The 22,189-nt window shown below is 42.6% G+C and overlaps 1 protein-coding gene across 1 annotated transcript in view; it reads left to right on the top strand.

Moving 5' to 3' along the window:
* Nucleotides 1-10,855: 10,855 nt before the first annotated feature.
* The window catches only part of LOC146634395 (protein NLRC3-like), a 63,710-nt gene continuing 52,376 nt past the window's right edge, over nt 10,856-22,189 (top strand). The window contains exons 1-4 of the mRNA XM_085377338.1: nt 10,856-10,907; nt 14,290-14,421; nt 14,506-14,598; nt 16,771-16,872. Of these exons, the coding sequence (XP_085233464.1) occupies nt 14,333-14,421; nt 14,506-14,598; nt 16,771-16,872 (284 nt within the window). The 5' untranslated portion in view covers nt 10,856-10,907; nt 14,290-14,332. The remainder of the gene's footprint in view (nt 10,908-14,289; nt 14,422-14,505; nt 14,599-16,770; nt 16,873-22,189) is intronic.

Here is a 22,189-nt window from a genome sequence, read left to right as displayed (position 1 = left end):
TTGAGGGTTAGCAGGAGGGACTATGCGCTTACCTGCTGCTCCTTGGCAGGTAGCTCCATGCCCTCCTGGGTTTTAATTGCACCTTAGAACACATATGCATCAACACTACAATGAGCGGGTGGAGGGAGGTTTGGAGTCTTCTCCCACCCCCATTCTCTGCGGCCTGCTGGAGCGGGAGGGCTAGTAGGAGGAGTTGGCCGTCCGACTGCGGTCTGGGGTGTGGGGCCTCCCTGCTGCTGCGGAGTCGGGGTGGTCTGCCTCTCCCCACCGCAGGGAAAAGGGTAACACCACCTGGGTCTGGGTGCAATTCCCCCCTCCAGGGGCAAGGGTACCTAGACCCGGTTTGTAGAGTACGCTTGGGGAGTGTGATTGTGTGTACAGCGTCTCTTTATGTCTGTCTCCACGTTGGTTGAGTGTAGAGTGAGTGCATATGAGAGCATGAGGGTGGGAATGGATGTTTGTGTCTGTGTGTGCCTGTATGTCTGTGTCTATATGTCAGGTTGGGTATCAGACGCCACCTCTCTGGGGACACCTCAGGCCCTCCAAGGTTTGGAGGCCTATCTCCACCCACCACCACTTCCCCTGCCGGTGGCGGACTCCCTCAGGTGTCGGTGTGTTGGTGGTTCTTTGTGTCTGGGGGTGGGCGTCCGGGTACACACCGGCTCACTCCTTGGCGGCCGCTTGTCGGGGCCTGGGGCCTGGGGCTCGCTCGGGCCCCTTTGGAGGTGGGGTGCCCCCGGCCTCTCGGCCTAGGGCTCGGTCACTCAGGCGCAGCTGGGGGCCGGCGGAGCTCACGGGCGCGTCACTGCAACCCCCCCTGGCTTCTGCTCCGCGGCTGCTGAGTGAGCCCTCATCTGGGACTCTCCTCAGCTCTTACTGGAACAGTGGCGCGGCTGCCCCTCTGTTGGTCTTCCATGGTCTCTTGTGTTCTGGGGGCCTCTGGATGTCTGGAGTTTTGATCTCCTCCATACCCGCTTCACACCCTGGAGGACGGGGCTGTGGCCCCCCCACACTCCCTAGCAGATCATTACATGGAGAAACCTTTGGAATGCAAGCATGCTGATCCACACAGGTATGCACACATGGGTATTCACAGACGCGGACTAAAGCTTTCTTGGCTGCTGCCTCAAAGCACACTGTGCGCTGTCTATCTTGCGTGCTGCACAATATCGTTTATTACTTAGTAAATACTGATATCTATGACTAGCTAGTTTATTGTGATGGTGCTTTGTTTTCTCTATTATTATGTTGCTCTTTGTTGTTTGCTGTCTCCTCTGTTTGTTTGTTTGTTTGTTTGTTTGTTTTTTCTCCATACAGGTGACCCAGGAGTTTGTTTTTTTTTTTTTTTTTTTTTTTTGTCTCTCTTCCCCCCCCTTCTCACCGTCTCTTCTCCCCTTGGGTTTTCTTTCTTTCTCTCCCCCTCTCTCTCTCATTCATTCCCCCTGTCCTATTTATTAAAAAAAAAAAAAAAAAATGACAAAGGATGAACTGAAGCTCTGCCATCACGTAATGTCGCATACTGCTGTTTCTGATGTCATTTAAAAAAAAAAAAAAAAAAAAAAAAAAAAAAAAAAAAAAAGATAAACTGGTGTATTATCCATGGATGCGTTCCATTCCTGTTTAGACCTGCTGGCTGTCAATGGGCTTCATTCCATTTCAGACTGCCGGTGGTCGGCTGGAATCTAAACTCAACATGGCTCCTGTGTTAGAAGAGCCTCTGATTTTAAAATATGCACATTGAATAGTTTCTTTCCAGCACTATGGAGCTACCAGCCCAGTATATGTAGCCCACAGTAGATGGAGTTTTCAAGCTGGACTGACAAACATCAGGACTCATGTGATCCCTACATGTGGACCTTTCACAGATGGATCCAAGTGCAGATTCAACTCTGCATTACATTTGACTTCAGCTGTTACACACTTTCATTTTCTAGCTGTGTCACTTCCTGCTTTTTGGATCAGATAGTTTATCCATGTCCACAAATGTTTGGCTGCATATTTTTATCATCTATATTTTCCAGTCTTCATGCAGCCGATATTTCATGTGAACTCCAATCTGCCAGCTGCCATCACGTTTTCAGGGTTAGTTCAGTGTTGGAAATGTAGGACAAACAGCAGCACATGTTCTCTAAATGTTTGCAGTCATTTTTAAATGACGCTGATACTACAGGAGACATTTTCCACATTTATTGTCTTTGAACAGAGAATAATAAAGCCATCAAACATATACAGGCTTCTGCAAATACAAACTTCTGTGGTGCATTTGATGACCTGCAGAGGAGAACAAGTCGGGCTTTTCAGCCCTAACACAACCTCTTTGTTCTCAATACTACAAAACCTTAAAAGGCTGATATGCAAGTTTGCATGAATCACCAACACAGTTGTGTTTGTTTCTAGTGTACTTATAAATAAGGTGATCAAATATCTGCTGACTGATTAGATCCAGTATCTATTACAGATGAACTGGATATCACAGCATGTTGTTGATCCGTCATATCAAACTAAACAGTGTTGCTGGTGTAAATATCCTCCAATAAAGTCAGATGGGCTGAGGGCTGCTGTTGCCAGGTAACGATGATGTCACACTGGATCTTCTGATCTTTAGCATCGTAGCGCTCGGAGTCTGATGTTGGCTCATGTGTTGTCACCAACATGACGTTCTACTAGTCAAGGCCTCACCTTCACCCACTGATGCTGATCACACAGACCCACTAATAGAACTGTTTTATTAGGTTTATGCAGCATCACCATTAATGTCACATTTAATCAGAACACATTTACATTACAAGCCCACTACAACCATTATCAACATGTTAAATTACATTATACATCTGCACTGGTTTAAAGGACCACTATTTTAACCTGATTCATTTTTTCCACCTTAACAGTTCATTCCTCAAATCAAACAAGATATTTGACTCTCAGAAAATGTACCAACAAATATTTTTGGAATAAAATATTTATTTTTCAACTTTTACACGTGAAATCAAACAAGTGTATTTAACACTGAAACCAGAGTGGAAGCTGCTCATATAGAGTCCAACCCAGGCTAAAAGTAAGCTGAGTAGACCAGCACCATCAAAGTGTCGGCTCTCTGAACACGGTGCAAGATCGCCATCTGCAGGACAAAACTAGTTTTTCTCATCCTCCTCGTCAACGTCAAGATGACGTCATCGTACAGCAAAACGTGCAGATCAGGTGACATGACTGTCTGAGAGGCGGAGTTAAACTGTGGCAGGTAAGCATGTGGAGGAGGAGCAATAACATGACGCTGGAACATCATCATTGCATTATACAGTTTCCTCTCTAACTGGACGCAGCTGTGAACAAGAACAGCTGTGGAACCAGGGTCCTGAGTGGCATCTATGGATGAATGCAGGTCAGTGTGTTGCTGGTGGAGGTGATGAATCACAGGGTCCATCTCACGTTGGAGTCACAGCTTCTCTTCAGCTGCTCTGCTCTTCAAATGTAAGGAATCGACGGCTCTCTTTTTCAGCTCTGTTGGAATATCACCTTCTTCTGTCTGAGAAATGTTAATGAAACAAACCTGACAAAACACAAACAGCAGCAGTAACAGTAAATTGCACTTATACATTCACTGAAAACCCACATTTGAACTCTACCTACTTGTTCATCGAGGCATGAGCCCAAGGGCAAGGAGACTTCACAGACATGTTGAAATTGTGATGTGAAGACGGTGGACTGTGGTGGCCACTGCAGACTGTTGGACTCTGTTACAATCTTCTTCAGTCTCTGTTACAGACGTGGATTTGATTGGACAGCTTCATAGCGACTCCCTGTCTGTCTCAAACAAAGCATTTACATTCAAAAAGACATTTATAGAAAACACCAACAACACATGATATTATTTATTATATATTATAATCATTTATTCATATTTATTTTTCAATGAAGATGACAACCAACTGGAGCTTGAATCATTGAATTTACACCAAGCACTTCAGATATATTTGAAGATTTCTACATTTTATGAATAGTGACAAAAATTCTTTGTGTTGTCAATAGAGACACATTAAAGCAAACTTTGCTTGATGACAATAAGCTCAGTTAAATCAGTACAATAAGTGTGGAGCCCTTCCCTGAGAACGTGTCTGCATAGGTTCTCAGTCATCCAGGTCATGGTAGTCGAAAGAAGCAACCACAACCTCCCTGCAGAACATTTTGCAAAGTGAAATTTGTTTATTGTCCCATCAACAGTTTACCTGCAGAATGGGTACAAATATCTTTTCTGTGAGGAAGTGACACAGAAAATACAATGTTTCCCTCTGTGACAATGAAAAAGTGCTTGAGATTGAGTAGAGCGATCCTTCTTCCTTGCTTCATTTCTTGCTCGCAGTCTCTCAGCGTTGACTGGAAAATCAAATCAGACTCACACCATCTGCTTGTAATGTGGGCGTGTCTGTCAGTAGTTTGAAGAGCACTCTCTGGCCTAAACACAATAGGAAGATCAACACCGCCCCAAAACAAACATTTCCAGATTAGATGAATGGCACCGTAATTGGAAATGGTAACATTAACACGTTAACTTCCTGTGTTTGGTCTGCAGTGGGTGACTCGTGATTCAGGGATCTACATTTAAAAACGCACATGTAAAACTGACAGCAAGGTTTTCCCATCATATAATCGACATAACTAAGCACAACTGTTAACCTTTATGTTTGCTAACATTTGAACTCTTACGATTGGGATATCAACAAAACGCTAAATATAGTTTAATTCAATCCTACCTGAGCTGGTTGAATTGAACCAGTTTCAAATTCAAGTTCAAATTGTATTTATCACACACACAAAACCATACACAGTATGACATGAGGTGAAATGCTTGTAGCTGTGCAATGCCCGACCAGTTTCATGACATACTTCCTCTTCCATCTGGGAACAGAATCTAAAGACAGGAAGTAGCCACTGTCAGCTTCCCGAGTACCCAATAAGAAACAAATCAGGCAAAATCAACAAACCTTTGGGTCTCGTTTTCAAAAGTGCATGTTTGTCAGCTTCTGTCTCTCTTTCCATCCACTGCTGGATGTCTTGTTCTGAAATAGTCACTTGGACAAACATGGAAGAGAAAAGATTCACTTGCGACTACAAGAATACGTTCCATTAAAGTCGGGTTTCTCGGGGACTCTTTCAGGATGGCAGAAATCTCCTCCTCAGCAGACTTGTGACCTTCTCCTCTTTGTCCCATCTCTGAAGGAGCTGCACTTCTATCAGTAGGAACTGTCAGCTCTCTCAGTTTGAATGTAAATGAGTCATTTTAACTACTAATACAGAAACATGTGTACCTAGATCCGATGACTTCCTCCTCCCATAATGCAATAATGCATCAGTCAGAAGGTCCAGTCGATCTGATGGAGTCATCTCTTTGTGACTCCTGCAGATCTTCTGAGGAAGGAGAAGAACCTCTCCATGCCTTCTCCATCGTTCAGCCCAAACCCAGGAAGCCGTCGTGTGCTCTAAAAGATTTCTGATTAACACATATTTACTGTTTACTGTACAAGAGTTTATCAAAGTATGGACTGAATAGTGTGTGCATGTGCTTAGGATGACATGTGTGTCAGTTTGTGTACATTGACCAATAAATCATAGCTGGCACTGCAGTTTATGTCCATAAACATGGACAGCCAGGGAAATACCTCGAGGTGTTCCTCCTCCATTTGTCTGATAAACACCAAACAGTGTTTTATAAACAGGAAATGTTGTTCTTGTGTCATATAGTAAAAGAAAATACTCACATGTATATGTGAGGACGGCACACACACGGTGTCGTATATGAAATTCAGCTTGATGTTCTTGTCCTGGTATCTTTTCACCAGCTCACTGATGACATACGTTGGATCTGCTCACCTGTTTAAAAAAAAGATCATCTCAATGGTTTCGAGTCGATAAGAGAAATAATATTTTTGGGAAACATTTGGTGACATTGTTTACTGTAGGTTAATGACGTAAGCATTGATTAACAACTCAGCGTTCTCCATTAATCATGTTCAAAAACATGAGGGGAATTTCATGACGACAGGAGGCTCCAAATACACCAGTTACACCAGTTACACCAGTTACATCCTGTCTTTTTTGGCTGGTTTTGTGACTGAAGTAAATTTCCGGCTTTAAAGTTGCTACAATCCTAATTACAAAAGGAAATAGTAGTCCTCAATCAGCCATAATAACTTTAACATGACAGAAATTATCTTTAAAATAAAATAAAAAATAGGGGTGTGTGTGGGGGGGGGGCACTCAACATCTGCACATTCAAAAACATCTGTTTCCATCACAAATACTTCAAATGTTGTCTCTTACATAACCAATCCATTTAAAACTATGACTTATTTAGGAGAACACCTCACTAGTGATGGAGCAGTGACATGAAATTTCCTTCAACATTTCCTCAGCTCAGCTGGTTTGGAGCTATCAGGATGAGACAGCAGATATTCCTCTACATCTTTGTCTCTTACAAACATGATGTTTCCATGAAAGCGCTCAATAATACTTCTTCTTTTTCTTCCAAGACCAAAGTCGGCATCCATGGTCACAATCATTGTGCCATCAGTCTGAAACCAAACATCAACACTGGTTCATCCATTTCTGTCATTGATGGAACCAAATCTTATGACAGGATTATTAACTTGGTTGGTAGATCATTAGATAACACCTCACAGACTGATCACCAACCCACTCCAGTGCACATAAGAGTAGAAAATATGATCTAGTGTCAACATTTACAGACTTTTTAGCCTGAAACATTTTTATATAGAGAAATGTGTCAAATGCTGTTAAACTGTAGGAACTGCATTGTGTTGCACTGAGGAATGACACTCTAGTGTCCTCAGTTGTTGGTGAAATACTGAGATATGAACCTGCTCGTTTGAAGCTTTAGGAGTAAAGAATTATTGTCAATGTATGAAGACAACAATGATTTTTTTGGATTAGCTACAGAAACATGAATTTCTATCAATCGATGATACAGCAGCATAACAGAATGACTCATTTCTGATGTCGTTACGATATCAGGTTGGAAAATGTTGAACCTAAAGTATTAAATGACCTCCAGAAAAGTAAGACAGTGAGTCATCCCACAATTGTTTTTATGAACCTCCTGAGACCCACTGCCCTCATATGGCGACATGGTGATGATGGTAGCTCCACCTTCATCCTCCTCTTGCCAATATATCCACTAACCCTCTGTGCACAATCTGTCTCAGCCTCTCAGACTTTCAAACCTGAGCTGTGCCTGCCATGTACTCATTGCTAAACCTTTTCATTTTGGCCAGTCCAAGCATTTAGAAATAAATAAACACAAAAACACCATTCAAAGATAATTTTTAATTTTTCTACTTATCAGGTACGACCAATCTGAAATATCTTTTGGAGAAATGAACATTATATCCTAAACTTGACCTCAGGCCCATCAGGTTAATGCAGTCATTACATGGACATGTTTCATTTTAAAATGAGATCAGAATAGTTTGGCATTAAGTCATAAATCTGTAAGAACAAACCTGTGTTCACAAACATGTTTATCTCTCTTGTGTTTACTTGTGTTTACTACTGTGATCCTCTGGTAAATGTAGCTGTAAATGTTGTTTTCCAATATAGACGAGTACTGCTGCGTTCATACACCGATGTTCTCCATGTTCTTTGCAAATAATGCAAATGCTTGTGGATGGTGCTGAGGATTTATATGACATCTTTCAGTGAACCCCACAGGCTGAGTTCTTCTCTCTTTGCCTAACTGCTTGCTGTCTCTGAACCAAAAGAGCTCCAAGTCACATTATCCATGTTCTCAAGTGCAAGTGCTGATCCATGTTCTCAGCCAGTGGTGTGACTGGTGTGGGGACAGGTGAACCAGTCTGACTGAAGCTGGGAGGTGAGGACTTCATTCATTCAATAACAGCCCCTCTCGCTCAGTTTTTTCATTCGCTCTTGCTCAGATCTCTGCGAACCTGCTCGCAGTGTGTCGCTCAGTGTGGTTTATCATCTTCATCTTAACTTCCTGCTTCTATCATGGTTAAAGCTGATGAATCCTCTGGACATCAAACACTGATGGTGTTATTGGAGCTGAGTGAAGTTTGATGGCTTTATTATCCACGCTGTGACACATGGCAGCTGTCAGAGCAGAACACATTAAGTCAGCAGGTTTAAATGCAGCCTCTGCTTCCTCTGGAGGTCCATGACATCACAGCGTGGCCGCAAAGGGCGTCCAGAATCCTAGCCTCCCACAAACGTGTCCACCTTCTCCCTGGATTTGAAGCACAGGTGGGCCCACCCTATCCCAAGATGCATTGCAGCATGGTGGTGGAACATATATTTTGGGTCCAGAGATGGAGCAGCTCTCTCTCTCTAAGTCTTTGAGGATGTTTTCTGTTTGAGTCTGGCTTCAGTTCAGTCTAATTTAGCAGCTGTGACATCAGAGATTGTAGGGGAGGAACAGCCACACCCACAGGTGAGTTTCCCACCCAGAAACAGAGCGTGAACATCACCTCTGTCTGTGATGTGTTGGTCACAAGCTTTGTTCTGGGCTTTTAAGTGGAGGGTGGAGCTTGTGAGTGATGGAAGCTGAGAGTGGTGTTTGCAGATGCTCAGTGTGACAGGATGTTGGCTGCTGTGTTTGCACATGCTCAGTGTAACAGGATGTTGGCTGCTGTGTTTGCACATGCTCAGTGTGACAGGATGTTGGCTGCTGTGTTTGCACATGCTCAGTGTGACAGGATGTTGGCTGCTGTGTTTGCACATGCTCAGTGTAACAGGATGTTGGCTGCTGTGTTTGCACATGCTCAGTGTGACAGGATGTTGGCTGATGAGTTTGCACATGCTCAGTGTGACAGGATGTTGGCTGATGAGTTTGCACATGCTCAGTGTGACAGGATGTTGGCTGCTGTGTTTGCACATGCTCAGTGTAACAGGATGTTGGCTGCTGTGTTTGCACATGCTCAGTGTGACAGGATGTTGGCTGATGAGTTTGCACATGCTCAGTGTGACAGGATGTCGGCTGCTGTGTTTGCACATGCTCAGTGTGACAGGATGTTGGCTGCTGTGAAAGCTGAATGCTCTCTGGTTAGAAGTGATGTCACACATTAGGATAACTGTGCTCGCTCTCTGTCAGAGTACCAGGGCCTCACTTTGACCACATGACTCTCAGTACACAGCATGATGTGTGCGCTGTAAACAGGAAGCAGAGGAGCAGGACTGAGGTAAACCTCTGAGGGATCAAACTGAGACTGAGCTCCAGATGTTTCCACATGTTTCTGCTCTGTGTGTGTTTGATGATTATTTCAGGTATAGATGATGGAATATGACCAGTCTGATGTCAGCCTGCTTCTCTGACAGCGCCTCACCTCTCTGTGCTGCCCCCTGCTGGCTCTGATCATTACTGACTGAGTCCTTGCTGCCACTTTATTAGGTACAGCTTGCTAACACAGGCTCAGACCTGCTTTGCCTTTACAGATACCTTAAACCTTCATGGCTCAGATTCAGCGAGGTGCTGGAAACATCCCTCAGAGTCATGTGATCAGTGACGCCTGCTTCAGCACTGACAGATAGAAAAGTACATCCACATAAACAGGAAATATAATAATAATAATAATAATCAAATGCTGATTCTCAGCTTTTCAGCCCTTTGTCTGGATGTTAATCCAGCAGAGTGTGTTTGTGATGATAGTAAATAAATGTTAGACTTACAGCTCCTGTTTTACTGCATTAAAGTGATCAGATGACTTCAGCGCTTTGACATGGATGGTAGTGAAAGCAGGACATGACAAATGTAGCACAGCAGCAGTGTTTAACACGTCTGAGCTGGAAACAGAAACTCTGGTATGAACATCATTCATAGAACAGCTTCCAGCTTCTTTTGCTCGGCTACATTTTGGATGGATTTGCATTTAAAGATGAGACTAAAATGGTTAGGGTCAGGAGGTCAAAGGTCAGAGCTCCTGTGGGTCTGAGGGCGGCCTCACGCTGGAGAAGGATGAAGGAGTCTGACCTGAGCCAGTGTTTGACATGAACACATCAGCACTGCTGTCAGTGAGCCTAACGACAGCCGTTAGCATCATTTCAGTGTTTCAGTCATAAAAACACTTCCTGTCACTGTGGTGGTTACAGTGACATCATGCAGTTTGTGCTTTGACCTCCAGAGGGCGACAAATCAGCACAGACAGAGAGCTCCATTCAAACTTTGCTGCCAAAAGTAATAATTCTTCAAATATAATCATCAGTGTTTGAGCAGTTATGATATCAGGGACAATCTAGACATGTGTGACAATACTGAACATGTCACATGACACACCTTAAACATCATGTGATCCACTCTCAGTCTGCACTTTGATTCATTACTTCAACAGGTTGAAATTAGATTTGAAGAAACTTTCAGTGAAATAAAGCTTTCATCACAGGATTCATGTGAGCAGCAGATGAACTTTGTACCAACAACATCTTCAATAACAGAGTCTGAATGAAGCTCAGGTGTTGATGCTGCTCACTGATTGGACGCTTGGTTTCAGCTCTGCTCTCAGTCTTTACTGCACAGGTGAAGGTAGAAAGTGTGACTGGATCTATAGACTGGAAACAGAGAAACATGCTGAACATTTGAAGCTTTGCAGCAGAAATGTTCATGTTACAAATACAGCAGAGCTGATCTGGGATCAGTGTGTTCACACCTGCAGCTACAACAAGGTTTCATGTCTTCACACGTCAGCATGTGAACTTTACTCTGACTCAGTCTGAGCAGTCAGACGGCATATTTTTAAAGTTAACACATCAGCACACACAGAGCTGAGCCCCTCCCACCTGTGGTGAGTTTTAGGTGGAGCCCCGCCTCCTTCCAGGAAGCAGCTCACTTGTGTGTCCGTGTTTAGTGTCCAGGTGTGGAGCGGAGCTTGTTGGTGTGTGAAGAAACTGTAAGTTTGCTTTGTTTCCTCCTTTAACAGTTTGTCTTTAGGAACTTTACTGTTTGTTCAGCTCACATTTGATTTCTTCACACAACAAACTGTGTGTTTGTATTTCCGGTCTCTCCATTAAAGTCAGTGTGTAATGTTTCCTGGCTAACATCAGCTGTGTGCAGCTTAGTTCCAGCACAAACAGCACAAATCTGCCGCTCCATAGTTCACGGTAACGGACTCACAGCTGGACCAACGAGGCCGAGTGTGTCCGCCACTCTGAGCTACGTTCCTGTTTTGTGTACTTGTAGTTTGTACTGTCTCCCAATTAAGAGAGTGCACGCTTGAAGTACGCGCACTACGCGTACTACGTACGGTGCGTACTATAATTACGAGAAGTGCGGAAGTGAGAGGTTTGTGAAATGGGACGGTCTAGCCTTCGTCGCGCTGCTCAGGTTGCCTAGCAACCATGATACTAACAGCGAGAAACGTTTCATACAGCTTTGTTTGACAGAAATGGAGAAAAAATGTTTTGTTGCTCAGCCATTTTTTTCATGATATCACTTTGATTAGTTGAGTATCTGAGGCTGAGACCACAGGACTGTAAAACATGATTGTTGGGCTTCATTTCTGTACTGAACAGTCGTTTAAGATTAGCTAGTAAATAACAATTAGCTAATGTTGTTCATGAGACTAAAGTCATCTCACTGTGGTAATGTAAATATAATATGGCCAATATTATATTTATTGTCAGATTATTATGATATATATATATTACAGCAGTGAGCTTGAACTCTGTGTCAAAGATTCAAGTAGCAGTTATTTATATTTCCTATCACCTTAAATCTTCAATCAAAGACAAGTATCTTTGACTGTGTATATATAGATGTATTATATATAAGAAACAAATGTTGTTCTTTCAGTATGTTGGCATTACTAAATTTGGCTCAGTGCTTACATATATGTGTAAAAAGAAAATGTGCGAGCTGTGGTAACTGTGTCTGATAGAATGAAGAGTAGACTGATATATGAAATATTCCTTTATTGGGTGAGAAAATCAGACCATGTCATAACTGCTTTAAGTCACACAGAATAGATATCAGAGCCTTAAACAGGCTGACTTCTGCTAAATGGGTCAAACTGGGCAGGAAGTCTACAAACACATAACATCCTTATAGAATATGATGTAACACTATAGCTCAACTTACCTCAGAATATATAAAGCATATAAACAGTTACAGCAATATGATGCAACAAACACAGCAGCTACTGATCCAAAATACTCAAAACTTCATAGAAGTGAAACAAACATTTATTTTTAGCTCCATTCTGCTGCTGATACAGACTTTAGGTTTCTGAACATTAAACTTGTTGCTGCCTTTCATAGTGTTTAACTTGAAGGCCCTGAGTACTTTCTCCCACACTGAAAACACTGGGATGATCACATTATTTGAACATTACCTAATAAGACTGATTCAGGACAGACAGTTATGTTAAACTTTCCTAGCAGTCCTTCACAAACAGGGAACAGTCTGTCTATTCTCTCCATCTGTCAGCTGCTGCTGGCTCTTCCTCCTCCTCTTCCTCACACACTGCTGAGTTTGTCCTGGTGGATCATCAGGGGTGCAAAGCCTCACAGATGATGTGCAGCAGTGGCTCCCTCAGTCTGTCCTCACTCTGGACACTTGCAGTCGTCACACATGGAAATCAATTTGTGATAAGCTGCAGGATTCAAACACAAGTGTAACTTATAAACACATGTTCATACTTTTATTCCACAATCAGAGAGAAAGAAACAGACAGAGAGTGCAGGACAGACAGACAGGTGACAGTCTCAGGTGTACACACTGCTACACAACAGCACCAGAGAAGCAGGATTTAGTGTTTGTGTTATTACGAGTGCTAAACAAGAAGAGTTCCAGATGGTGCAGTGGACACATGTGTGACTGCTGTGATTAAAGCATCTTTCTTTCAGCTTAACGAGTGAACCGTCAGCTCGTTCAAACACACGTTAAAGTCCGTTTGGCTCGACACCACCGAACAGAGGCAGCAATATAACATAGCTAACATTAACAGTGCAGTGAATCCTGCTTGTGCCGTGATGTTCAGGACTGCAAACCGAGCAGCATCACTGACTTTCAGCTTGTTGTGTTTGTGGATATATGACTGACTTTAATTATCCACAAAATCATCACATTCTCTGTAAGATTAAGGTCGACTATACATATATATATTTTGAAGTAGAGGCTTTAAAACCAAGTAAACGCTGAAAGTACAAACATCACTAATGTCACATAACTTTGCCGACATGTGGCCAACAGGAATGTTTTAATGTTTTTCATTATTAAACATCTGCACATAAATAAGTGACATAATATTCAGTACTTACTTTTGAAGGTTTACTCTTTGGCCACTCCGCTTCTGCCGTCTGCCGTATAGGGCTTTGGAGTTGATGTCACACCGCAGTGCATTGTGGGATTGCTGCACCATGTCAGAAGGCCACAAATCAAAACAAACACACTGTGTTGGAAGCAGGACTGTCAGAACCATGCTTAAAATCAGCGCAAAAGACAAAGGGCTGTATCGCAACCGATTGCGCCAAGACGCCAAAAGACGGTACTTGGACAAAATAGCGTGCATCGATAATGTGGACCCGTATGAAATAAGGCAGCGGAGCGGAAACCCAGACAGCCTACTGCCATTGTCCTATCCCGATATTTTCGCGTACCTTGTCTGTGGAGTCAGCGCATACACGGCGAATCATTTTCGGAATTATAAATTCCTGGAGGCGCAGGTATGTCGTTGTGCCCCATGTGCAGCATTGGAGCCAAGTCTGGATTTGTTACATCCATTTCATATGCTGGTTTGAGTGCAATAATGCCAAATAATAAGCCTCTCCGTCAACATGACGTGGTTCTGCAGCATCACACATTAGGATGCTTTATCTAATTATCTATGACCTCAGCGCATTCAAAATGACACTAAAAGCCTATTAAGAGAGATATGAATTTATTTAGAACTCACCAGAAAGAAAATGCTGCGAGCAAACCAACAAAAAATTGGGGATGGCAGAAAACTCGATATCCACTCGTCTGACCTCTGCAAACCAAGCTTGACGTATTTGTTTAGAATGTTGTTCACACCTGTTGAACTGACTGAAACTTCTAGTCACAGTAAATCAGTATGTGTCAGTGAATGCATCGTGTGTGCTTCGTGGCTCCATCGATTGGACTGATAGTAGAGCAGCTGATGGCAGCTTCGTCTGCCTCACACTGCTGTCTGACTGCATTCAGCTGACACTGAGATGAAGCAGGAAAGAAGCAGCTGATATTTGGACAGCACACATGATGGAAAGGAGGATTTCAGTTGATGTGCACATGAATGATTTGTGTTTCCTCTGCAGGTGAAGGTAGAAAGTGTGTGTGAGCTGATGTGAATTGAGCAGCATGGATCAGTGTGAGGACAGAGAGGAGGGAGTCCCTCCCTCTAAAAGCACTCTGTGTGGGGAACATGAGAGCCAGACCAAAGCTCAGAGGTGAGATGACCATCTCTAACTGTCCATGACTCTTCTCCATGTCACAGCTCAGCACTCACATCACTGCTCCATCATTATTCACAGGAACCAGCCTGGACCTCCACCCAGCTCTGTGTCCCTACAGAGTGACGTGTCTAGAGGTTTCCTCATTGATTTTAAAGTCTCTGCTGCAGAGAGGTGAGCTGTTAGTAACAAGAACTCTCTGATTTAAAGGATTTTGATGTTTCCTGGTTTCTAAAATGCATCTCTGTAGCAGAGCAGTGTCTCCAAGGACACACAGGCTCAGCTGTAACTGTCAGTTTATCTGGTTTTAAGACACATTTGGACTCAATTGGCTGTTTTTAACTATGTATTTTAATCAGAGGTGTAAATTTAGAGCTCACACATCTGGATCCTAAACTATGATAGAAACAGCTGCTAGCAGTGGGTAGTTTGACTTTGATACGCTGCTCTAGAAAGCAAACAAAAGTTTTTGCAGCTCCTCTGTTCAGCTGCAATCTTTTCTAAATGGACACAATGTTCTTGAGAGGTTTCAGTCTGGTTTTAAAACTCTTCATAGCACAGAAACTGCACTTTTAAAAGTTCTTAATGATCTTTTATTAGCCACTGACTCAGGTGACTCAGCTGTGCTTCTGCTTTTAGATCTGACCGCTGCCTTCGATACTGTTGACCACAGCATTTTAATCTCACGGTTGGAGCATTGTGGCGTAAAGGGCACCCCATTAGAGTGGTTCAGGTCATACCTGTCTGACAGGACCTTCTCTGTGAGCTTTGGCGATTTTATCTCTTCCTCAGCTCCCCTTACTTGTGGTGTTGCCCAGGGATCTATACTGGGGCCAATATTGTTCTCCATTTATATGCTGCCTTTAGGTCTAATTTTTAGAAAATACAACATTTGTTTTCATTCATATGCCGATGATACTCAGATCTATCTTCAATTGAAGGGAAACAGTCCTGCCTCACTAGAACCCTTACTTCAGTTAAATGAAGTGAAGTTAAATCCTGGATGGCCTCTAATTTCCTTAACTTCAATAAGAACAAAACCGAAGTGATAATTTTTGGACCAAGCGGCAATCCCAACACTTCTAATTTTAACCTGCACAGTCTTGAGCCTTTTGTGAAATCACATGCCAAAAATTTGGGGGTTATACTTGACAGCAATTTCACCTTTGAAAAACAAATTAGCTCAGTTGTACAGCGGTCTTTCTTCAAACTCAGGCTTTTATCTAAGGTGAGATCATTTTTATCTTTTAAAAACTTTGAACGAGCGATTCATGCTTTTATTATATCCCAGCTGGACTATTGTAACTCCTTATATGCTGGAGTCAGCCAGACCTGCCTGGCAAGGCTGCAGTTGGTCCAGAATGCTGCAGCTCGTCTTCTGACACGTACTAAAAGATGTGAACACATTTCCCCGGTACTTGCCTCCCTTCATTGGCTCCCTGTCCGCTTCAGAATTAATTTTAAAATTTATTGTTGACTTACAAAGCCCTGAATGGACAGGCTCCCGGGTATTTGTCTGACCTCTTGCAGACGTATACCCCCCTTAGATCTCTTAGATCAAGTGATCTTTTGCTTTTAGCCGTACCAAGGTCGAGGCTGGTTCATAGAGGTGATCGAGCATTTGCAGTCGTAGCGCCTAAGCTGTGGAATAATTTACCCCTACACATCAGACAGGCTCCAGCTGTCAATCTTTTTAAATCTTATCTTAAAACACATTTTTATTTACTGGCTTTTAATACAGCATGAGAGTTGTTTGTTAATTTATATTTGGTGTTTGCTTTTAATACTCTAAGTTGTTTTATTGTGTATGTTGTGTTCTTGTACACCACTTTGGTCAACGCTCCTGTTGTAATTAAATGTGCTATATAAATAATTAAACTATTAAACTCTTCAGAAAAGTGTTCAGAGAGCAGCTGCTGTATTAGACAAAGGCTCGTCGTGTGAGCCCAGATGTGTGTAACAGCTGGATGAAGGAGAACCATCACAGTCGTGTCTCCATCCCGCCTTTATTAATGAACTTCCTGTTGCTTGCAGATGACAGGAACACAAAGTGTTTGTGCCACGTGATGCTGCAGGATTTGTTAACATGTCCATGATGGTAACATCTCCTCGTCTAACTGCAAACACATGAGCGCTCCTAACGGCAGCTATCACAGCCACACAGGCAGACTGTGTCTCACTGTTGCATTCAGGGACATTTGTTTTCCTGTAAAAAGCTGAACTCTAATCTAAGAGGACTGTTACTGACAGGAAACAGCTGCATTATCTGCAGTCTATGTGATCACAGCTGCTTCAATCACTTCATCAGAGAATTGATCATTGAATAAAACATGTTTGTGTCTGCAGAGGTCAGAGGTCACAGTCTGCAGGATCCAGCTGTCCGTCTGTGAGGAGTGACTGGTCCAAACATTACCCTCCAGACTTCAGTGCTGAACCTGGACCAACGAGGTCAGAGAACTGTGATGACTCCTTTACATGTTTGTGTTTTCCTGGATAAATATGACCAAAGATTCATTAAAAAGATAAAAATCTTAGACTTTGTCCTGTAGCGCTGTGTGGCAGGCAGGATTGGACCCAAACACAACAGGATGAAGTCAAAGAGGCAGCTTTATTTCAGCTGTGAACATGCAAACAGCAGAAATAAGGAAACATAACTGTAGGTTTGCAGTGAATGAAGCCTCAGCTCGACGCTCCACTTTGTCCCTCTTTTCCTTCTCCAAACAGCCACATCAGGAGTCTCTGATGGAGTTTTAAAATATTTCATTACAAATGTCCAAAGATGGGTTCAGGATACCTGAATCCACAGTTATTAAAGCTAAAATAGTTCACAGGGTTTGGACTTTGTTAGGTGACGAGAGAACATCAAAGTGTTTTTTATCTTTAAACAGTATTTTTATCACTTCAGTTGCTCTCACAGCCCTGTTTGTTATTTTAGTAAGTAAGTAAGTAAAGTTTATTTATTAAGCGCTTTTCATAGACAGGTAGTCACAAAGTGCTGCACACAGAGATTAAAATAAACAGTACGATAAATAGCAAAATGCACAATATACACAATATAGAGTTTAAATGTAAATTAAAAGTATAAAAATGTAAACAGCATTGGTCAACAGAAAGCTTGTTTAAACAGTAAAATTTTTAACTGTTTTTTAAAGGATCCCACAGAGTCAACCAAACGTAGTTGTAGAGGTAGACTGTTCCACAGCCTTGGTGCCACAGACTGAAAGGCTCCGCCCCCTTTCGTCTTCAGACGTGTTCTGGGAGCAACCAACAAACTCTGAGTCTGTGAGCGGAGACAGCGAGCAGCAGTGTATTTAGTGAGAAGCTTGGATAAATAATCTGGGGCCATTTAGTGCTCTGTACGTTAAAACAATCATTTAAAAAGAATTCTAAAATCTATTGGGAGCCAATGTAAAGAACATAAAATAGGAGTGATGTGAGCTCGCTGGGTAGAGCGAGTTAGTAGTCTGGCTGCTGCGTTTTGTACAGCTTGGAGGCGAGAAAGAGATGATTTATCCAAGCTGGTAAACAGGAAATTACAATAATCTAAACACGATGACACAAATCCATGGACAATTTTTTCCAGTTCAGCTAAGGAGACCATATGTCGCAGTTTAGAAATATTCCTTAAATGAAAGAACCAGGAACGAGACAGAGACTTTACATGTGAGTCAAGGCCCAAAGAAGAGTCAAATATTATTCCAAGATTTCGAATATTTGGCTCAGCAGAAGAACAGAAAGGGGCAACAACTTGACTGATTTTAGAATATAGATCAGGAGGAGCTATGATCATGGTCTCTGTCTTCTTCTAACAAGGTAATTGTTAGAAAGCCAATCAGAGATTTGAGTTAAAGCCTGGACTAGGGTGGACAGCCTATCCAGCTGATGAGGCTTAACCAGAGCTCTTATGTTTCACTCAGTGCTCCCACCAAACACCTTGGAGGACACATTAGTGTGATTTAGATTTCATTGGTGCAAACACCAGTCACACAAGCTAACCCATGGAGGCAGCAGCAGGCTTTGTGTTTGGTAAAGTCTGCTGGCTTAAACTAAGAGAGTTTAGTTTGTTAGCACAAAGAGCTGTCAGCTAAAGCCCCGAATGCACTTTGAATACAGACGAACTGAGAAAAACACTTTAAATACAGCAAACAGTCAAACTGACAACATGTTTTTCTGCTGATCATCCACAGCAGTACGTTTAGCATTCATGCTAGCAGCAGGCTGTGACTGTTAGGGTTGCCAACCGTCCCTTAAAAAACGGAATCGTCCCGTATTTAGAAACAAAAGTACACGTCCCGTATTGAGCTAATAAGGGACGCACTTTGTCCCGTAATACAGTGAGAATCAAAAGTAGTCTATAAATGTTAATGGAATTAACGCTTTGTTTGAAAACATAATTCCCAGCCCCTCTCCTGCTTTGTGACCAATGAGCTGACAGCACACTTATGACAATTCGAGTATGACAATTCAGATTACCGCTCATCTCATTGGTCGAGGAAAGGTCGCTTGCGGAGAAAATACCGGAAGACAACAGATGACCACAACAAGAAGCATGGCCAACAGGGAAACAAACGCCGACACTGCGGTGCAAGTCTCGGACGACAGTACACCTAAAGCTGGGCAGACACTGTGCGATTTTTTCAGTCACGTTATTCAGCTCCTGCTCAAACTGCACGATTGACTCGCAGGGGTTAGAAGTTGGTAGGTCACGATGCAGGTCTCACACTCTCACCGATGCTCTGATGCGACCTGAGTGCTCACACTGTGCCTCCATAAAATGAAGGTTATAACAGAAAATCTGTCGCTCTCTCTGTCTTTCACTCACACAGACACACAAACCACCACCATCAACTTTGCTAAATTGCTAATGAAAAACATTAATCAGGCAGCTGTGATTGAGCAGCAGTGTAAATCCAACTATTTTCACGGTTGTTGTGGTCGTGATCATTTTGTGATGCCACATCGAAAAGGCTCGGATGAGCTTTCCAAAGTTTTACAAGTTGTGCCTCCATCGCTTGTGTCCAGATCACACGCTGCACAGCCGTGCTGCTCCGTCTTTTTCACCGACGTTTACGTGTTTGCGCGTGAGCAGTGTGAGCGGCTCACGAGCGATTGATGATCGGGAGCTGCTCGAGGTGTTAATCGCTTCTCGTTACCCCACGTATACTACACGATGCACGATGAAGGCCAAAATCGGGCCGATCACCAAATCGGTCGCACGACTCAAAAATCGTCTCAAAATGGGCCAAAAATCGCACAGTGTGAGCCCAGCATTAGAGCAGCAATGTTTGTTCCCCTCAGAGAAAGAAAAAAGGCTGCAAAAGTACAGGGAGGAATGGGAAAAGGGAAACACCTGGCTGGAAAAGGTCACCATAACACCTATAAAGCGCACTGCACTGTGTGCCGGCGCACTTTTTCCATAGGCATGCTTCTAATGGTGGGGGCACATGAAGAACATGAGGGGCGTGAAAGCTCGGGGAACCCTTAACCAATTTGTTGTCCACCAGGCCACGGCAGAAGCAGATATGGTATGTAAACACTAGGGGTGCAATGATATTCGTATCGATATTGAACCGCTCGATACAGTGCTTTCGGTTCGGTACGCATATGTATCGAACAATACAACATTTGTAATTTATTTTATCAACTTTCCTTCTGACGATGCTGTCTGTGTTGAGCGCTCAGTGAATCTGCGTTCGACTACTCCGCCTAGGCTGCACTGTCCAGCGCAGATCCACTGAGCGCTCAACACAGACAGCATAGTCAGAAGGAAGAGCGCAGGGCAAGCTAGCGAGACAGAAGTTAAGCTCTCCTTGCAACATTCAGATCTGGCGTTTGGAATTATTTTGGTTTTCATGTGACGTATGACCCTGAAGGTAAGCGAGTCATGGACTAAAGTAAAACAGTATGTTGGATGTGCCACGCAATGCTTAATTACATGGGTGGGAACTAGTGTGTTAGCGCAGTTAGCTCGTTAACGTGTTGGCCGTCTAGCCCCATGCACGGGGCGATCGGCGGTAGCTCGTTAACGGAGATTTGCTGTGTTGTGGCGTTAAGGTCATTTCAACGAGATCAACCTGAAAGCACTAGTGGGAACACAACGAATATGACTGCACATTTACGCCGACATCATCCTAGTGCAAAGACAAGTGGAAGCAGACAAAAAAAAGCAAGCATGCTACTAACTTTAGCCGAGTCATTTAGACCGCTGTTAGCACATGATTCTCCTATGCTGCTGAGAATATAGCCCAGAAGAAGCGGATAGTATAGCTTTTATTTTGGAAAGAGAAATTTCTCTGTAATAAACTCTCTTTTCCAAAGATGAGTGATTCCTCAATCAGATACAGGGCTCGCAAAATCGCTAGCCCGACGTCCTGGGGCTAGCGATTTTTTTCAGACGGGCTACCAAAATCTATCTCTTCCCTGCCCGTCGGGCTATTGTAGGAAGGAAAAATATATGTCAATGCTTTTGCATTCTTTCAGAAATGTAGCTGGGTAATTATGTCATTGGCATCGGTGAGCCACTATCAATATGTGACATATTGAAATCGCGTTTGAATTTGCGCTTGTTTTTTGCTTTCACTTTGCAATCGTGCGAACTGTGTATAGAGAGCGACAGCACTGATCTGTGAGTGATGATAATTTGTGCACCAATTCCTCTGACATCGTCTTATTAATCGTTAGCTTACTATGCAAACATGACAAGTGAAATCTCACGCAGCAAGCTTAAACATGTGAGAGGTTGATCGCGCAGAGAATCGCTGAGCTTATGTGAGTGCGTGTGTAAAAGCAGCAGGATATATATTTGACTACGATGACCTGGATGACTGAGAACCTTCACAGACAGATATATATTTTAGTTCTGCTGAGCCAAATAAGACAGGTCAGGGTGAAGAAGTGACAGCCAAAGAAAAGCTTACCACAAAACGGAGAAGTTATGACAAATCAGACTATAAGGCAAAAAGAAAGTGCAGCTTCATGGTTTCATGGACAAAATAATTTCTGTGGCTGCAATATGACGAGCTAAATAACCAGGGCTGCACATAAGTGGTCCGCAGGTGCGCATTCGCTGTCAAAATAAAAAACACGCACAAGGGTTAGGGTTAAAATTAAAAACTGTACTTTTGAGTTAAAATATATATTTATAATTTTAATAAATGACAAATTAAAAAGGCATGAACATTTTTTTTGTATCGAAAAAATATTGAACCGTGACACCAAAGTATCGAACCAAACCGAACCGTGAATTTTGTGTATCGTTGCACCCCTAGTAAACACTGGTTTGTTTTTTAAACCCTCTGGTTAAGGTTAATATGGGCATGTGCAGTGAATATCAGCGCTATGTGGCCAGAAGTGTGATAATATAATTTATTTTGTGTAATAAACAACTGCAAGGATAGATGATTACAACAAATAGATGACTAATACATAAAAGTAATACATAGATGAATAATGATGATGAGTTATGATGTGTAATCATGGGAACAAGTGGGTTTACAAACAGGAGCAGCTGATTAGCTTTAGAAAAGCTGAAATAATACCTCAACTGAAGCCAATTGTACTAAATGCACTAAATGTGCACTGTTACAAGAATATTTTTCGTTCTATTGTTTTCTATTAATTTATATAATTTTAAGTTAAGCAGGACAGAGTTCTTTTAAAGAAAGATTTACTTATATTCTCAAAAGTTAAGCATGACAGGCTTCTGTTTAAGAAAGAGACCTGTTTTACTGTGTTAATGTTGTCATTTTGAGCTAAAAATAAATGG

Source organism: Diplotaxodon limnothrissa, linkage group LG3 (assembly GCF_057381915.1).
Source record: "Diplotaxodon limnothrissa isolate DT_005_m linkage group LG3, D_limnothrissa_male_GT1.1, whole genome shotgun sequence".
Classification (NCBI taxonomy): Eukaryota; Metazoa; Chordata; class Actinopteri; order Cichliformes; family Cichlidae; genus Diplotaxodon; species Diplotaxodon limnothrissa.
This window is presented reverse-complemented; position numbering and strand designations above follow the sequence as displayed.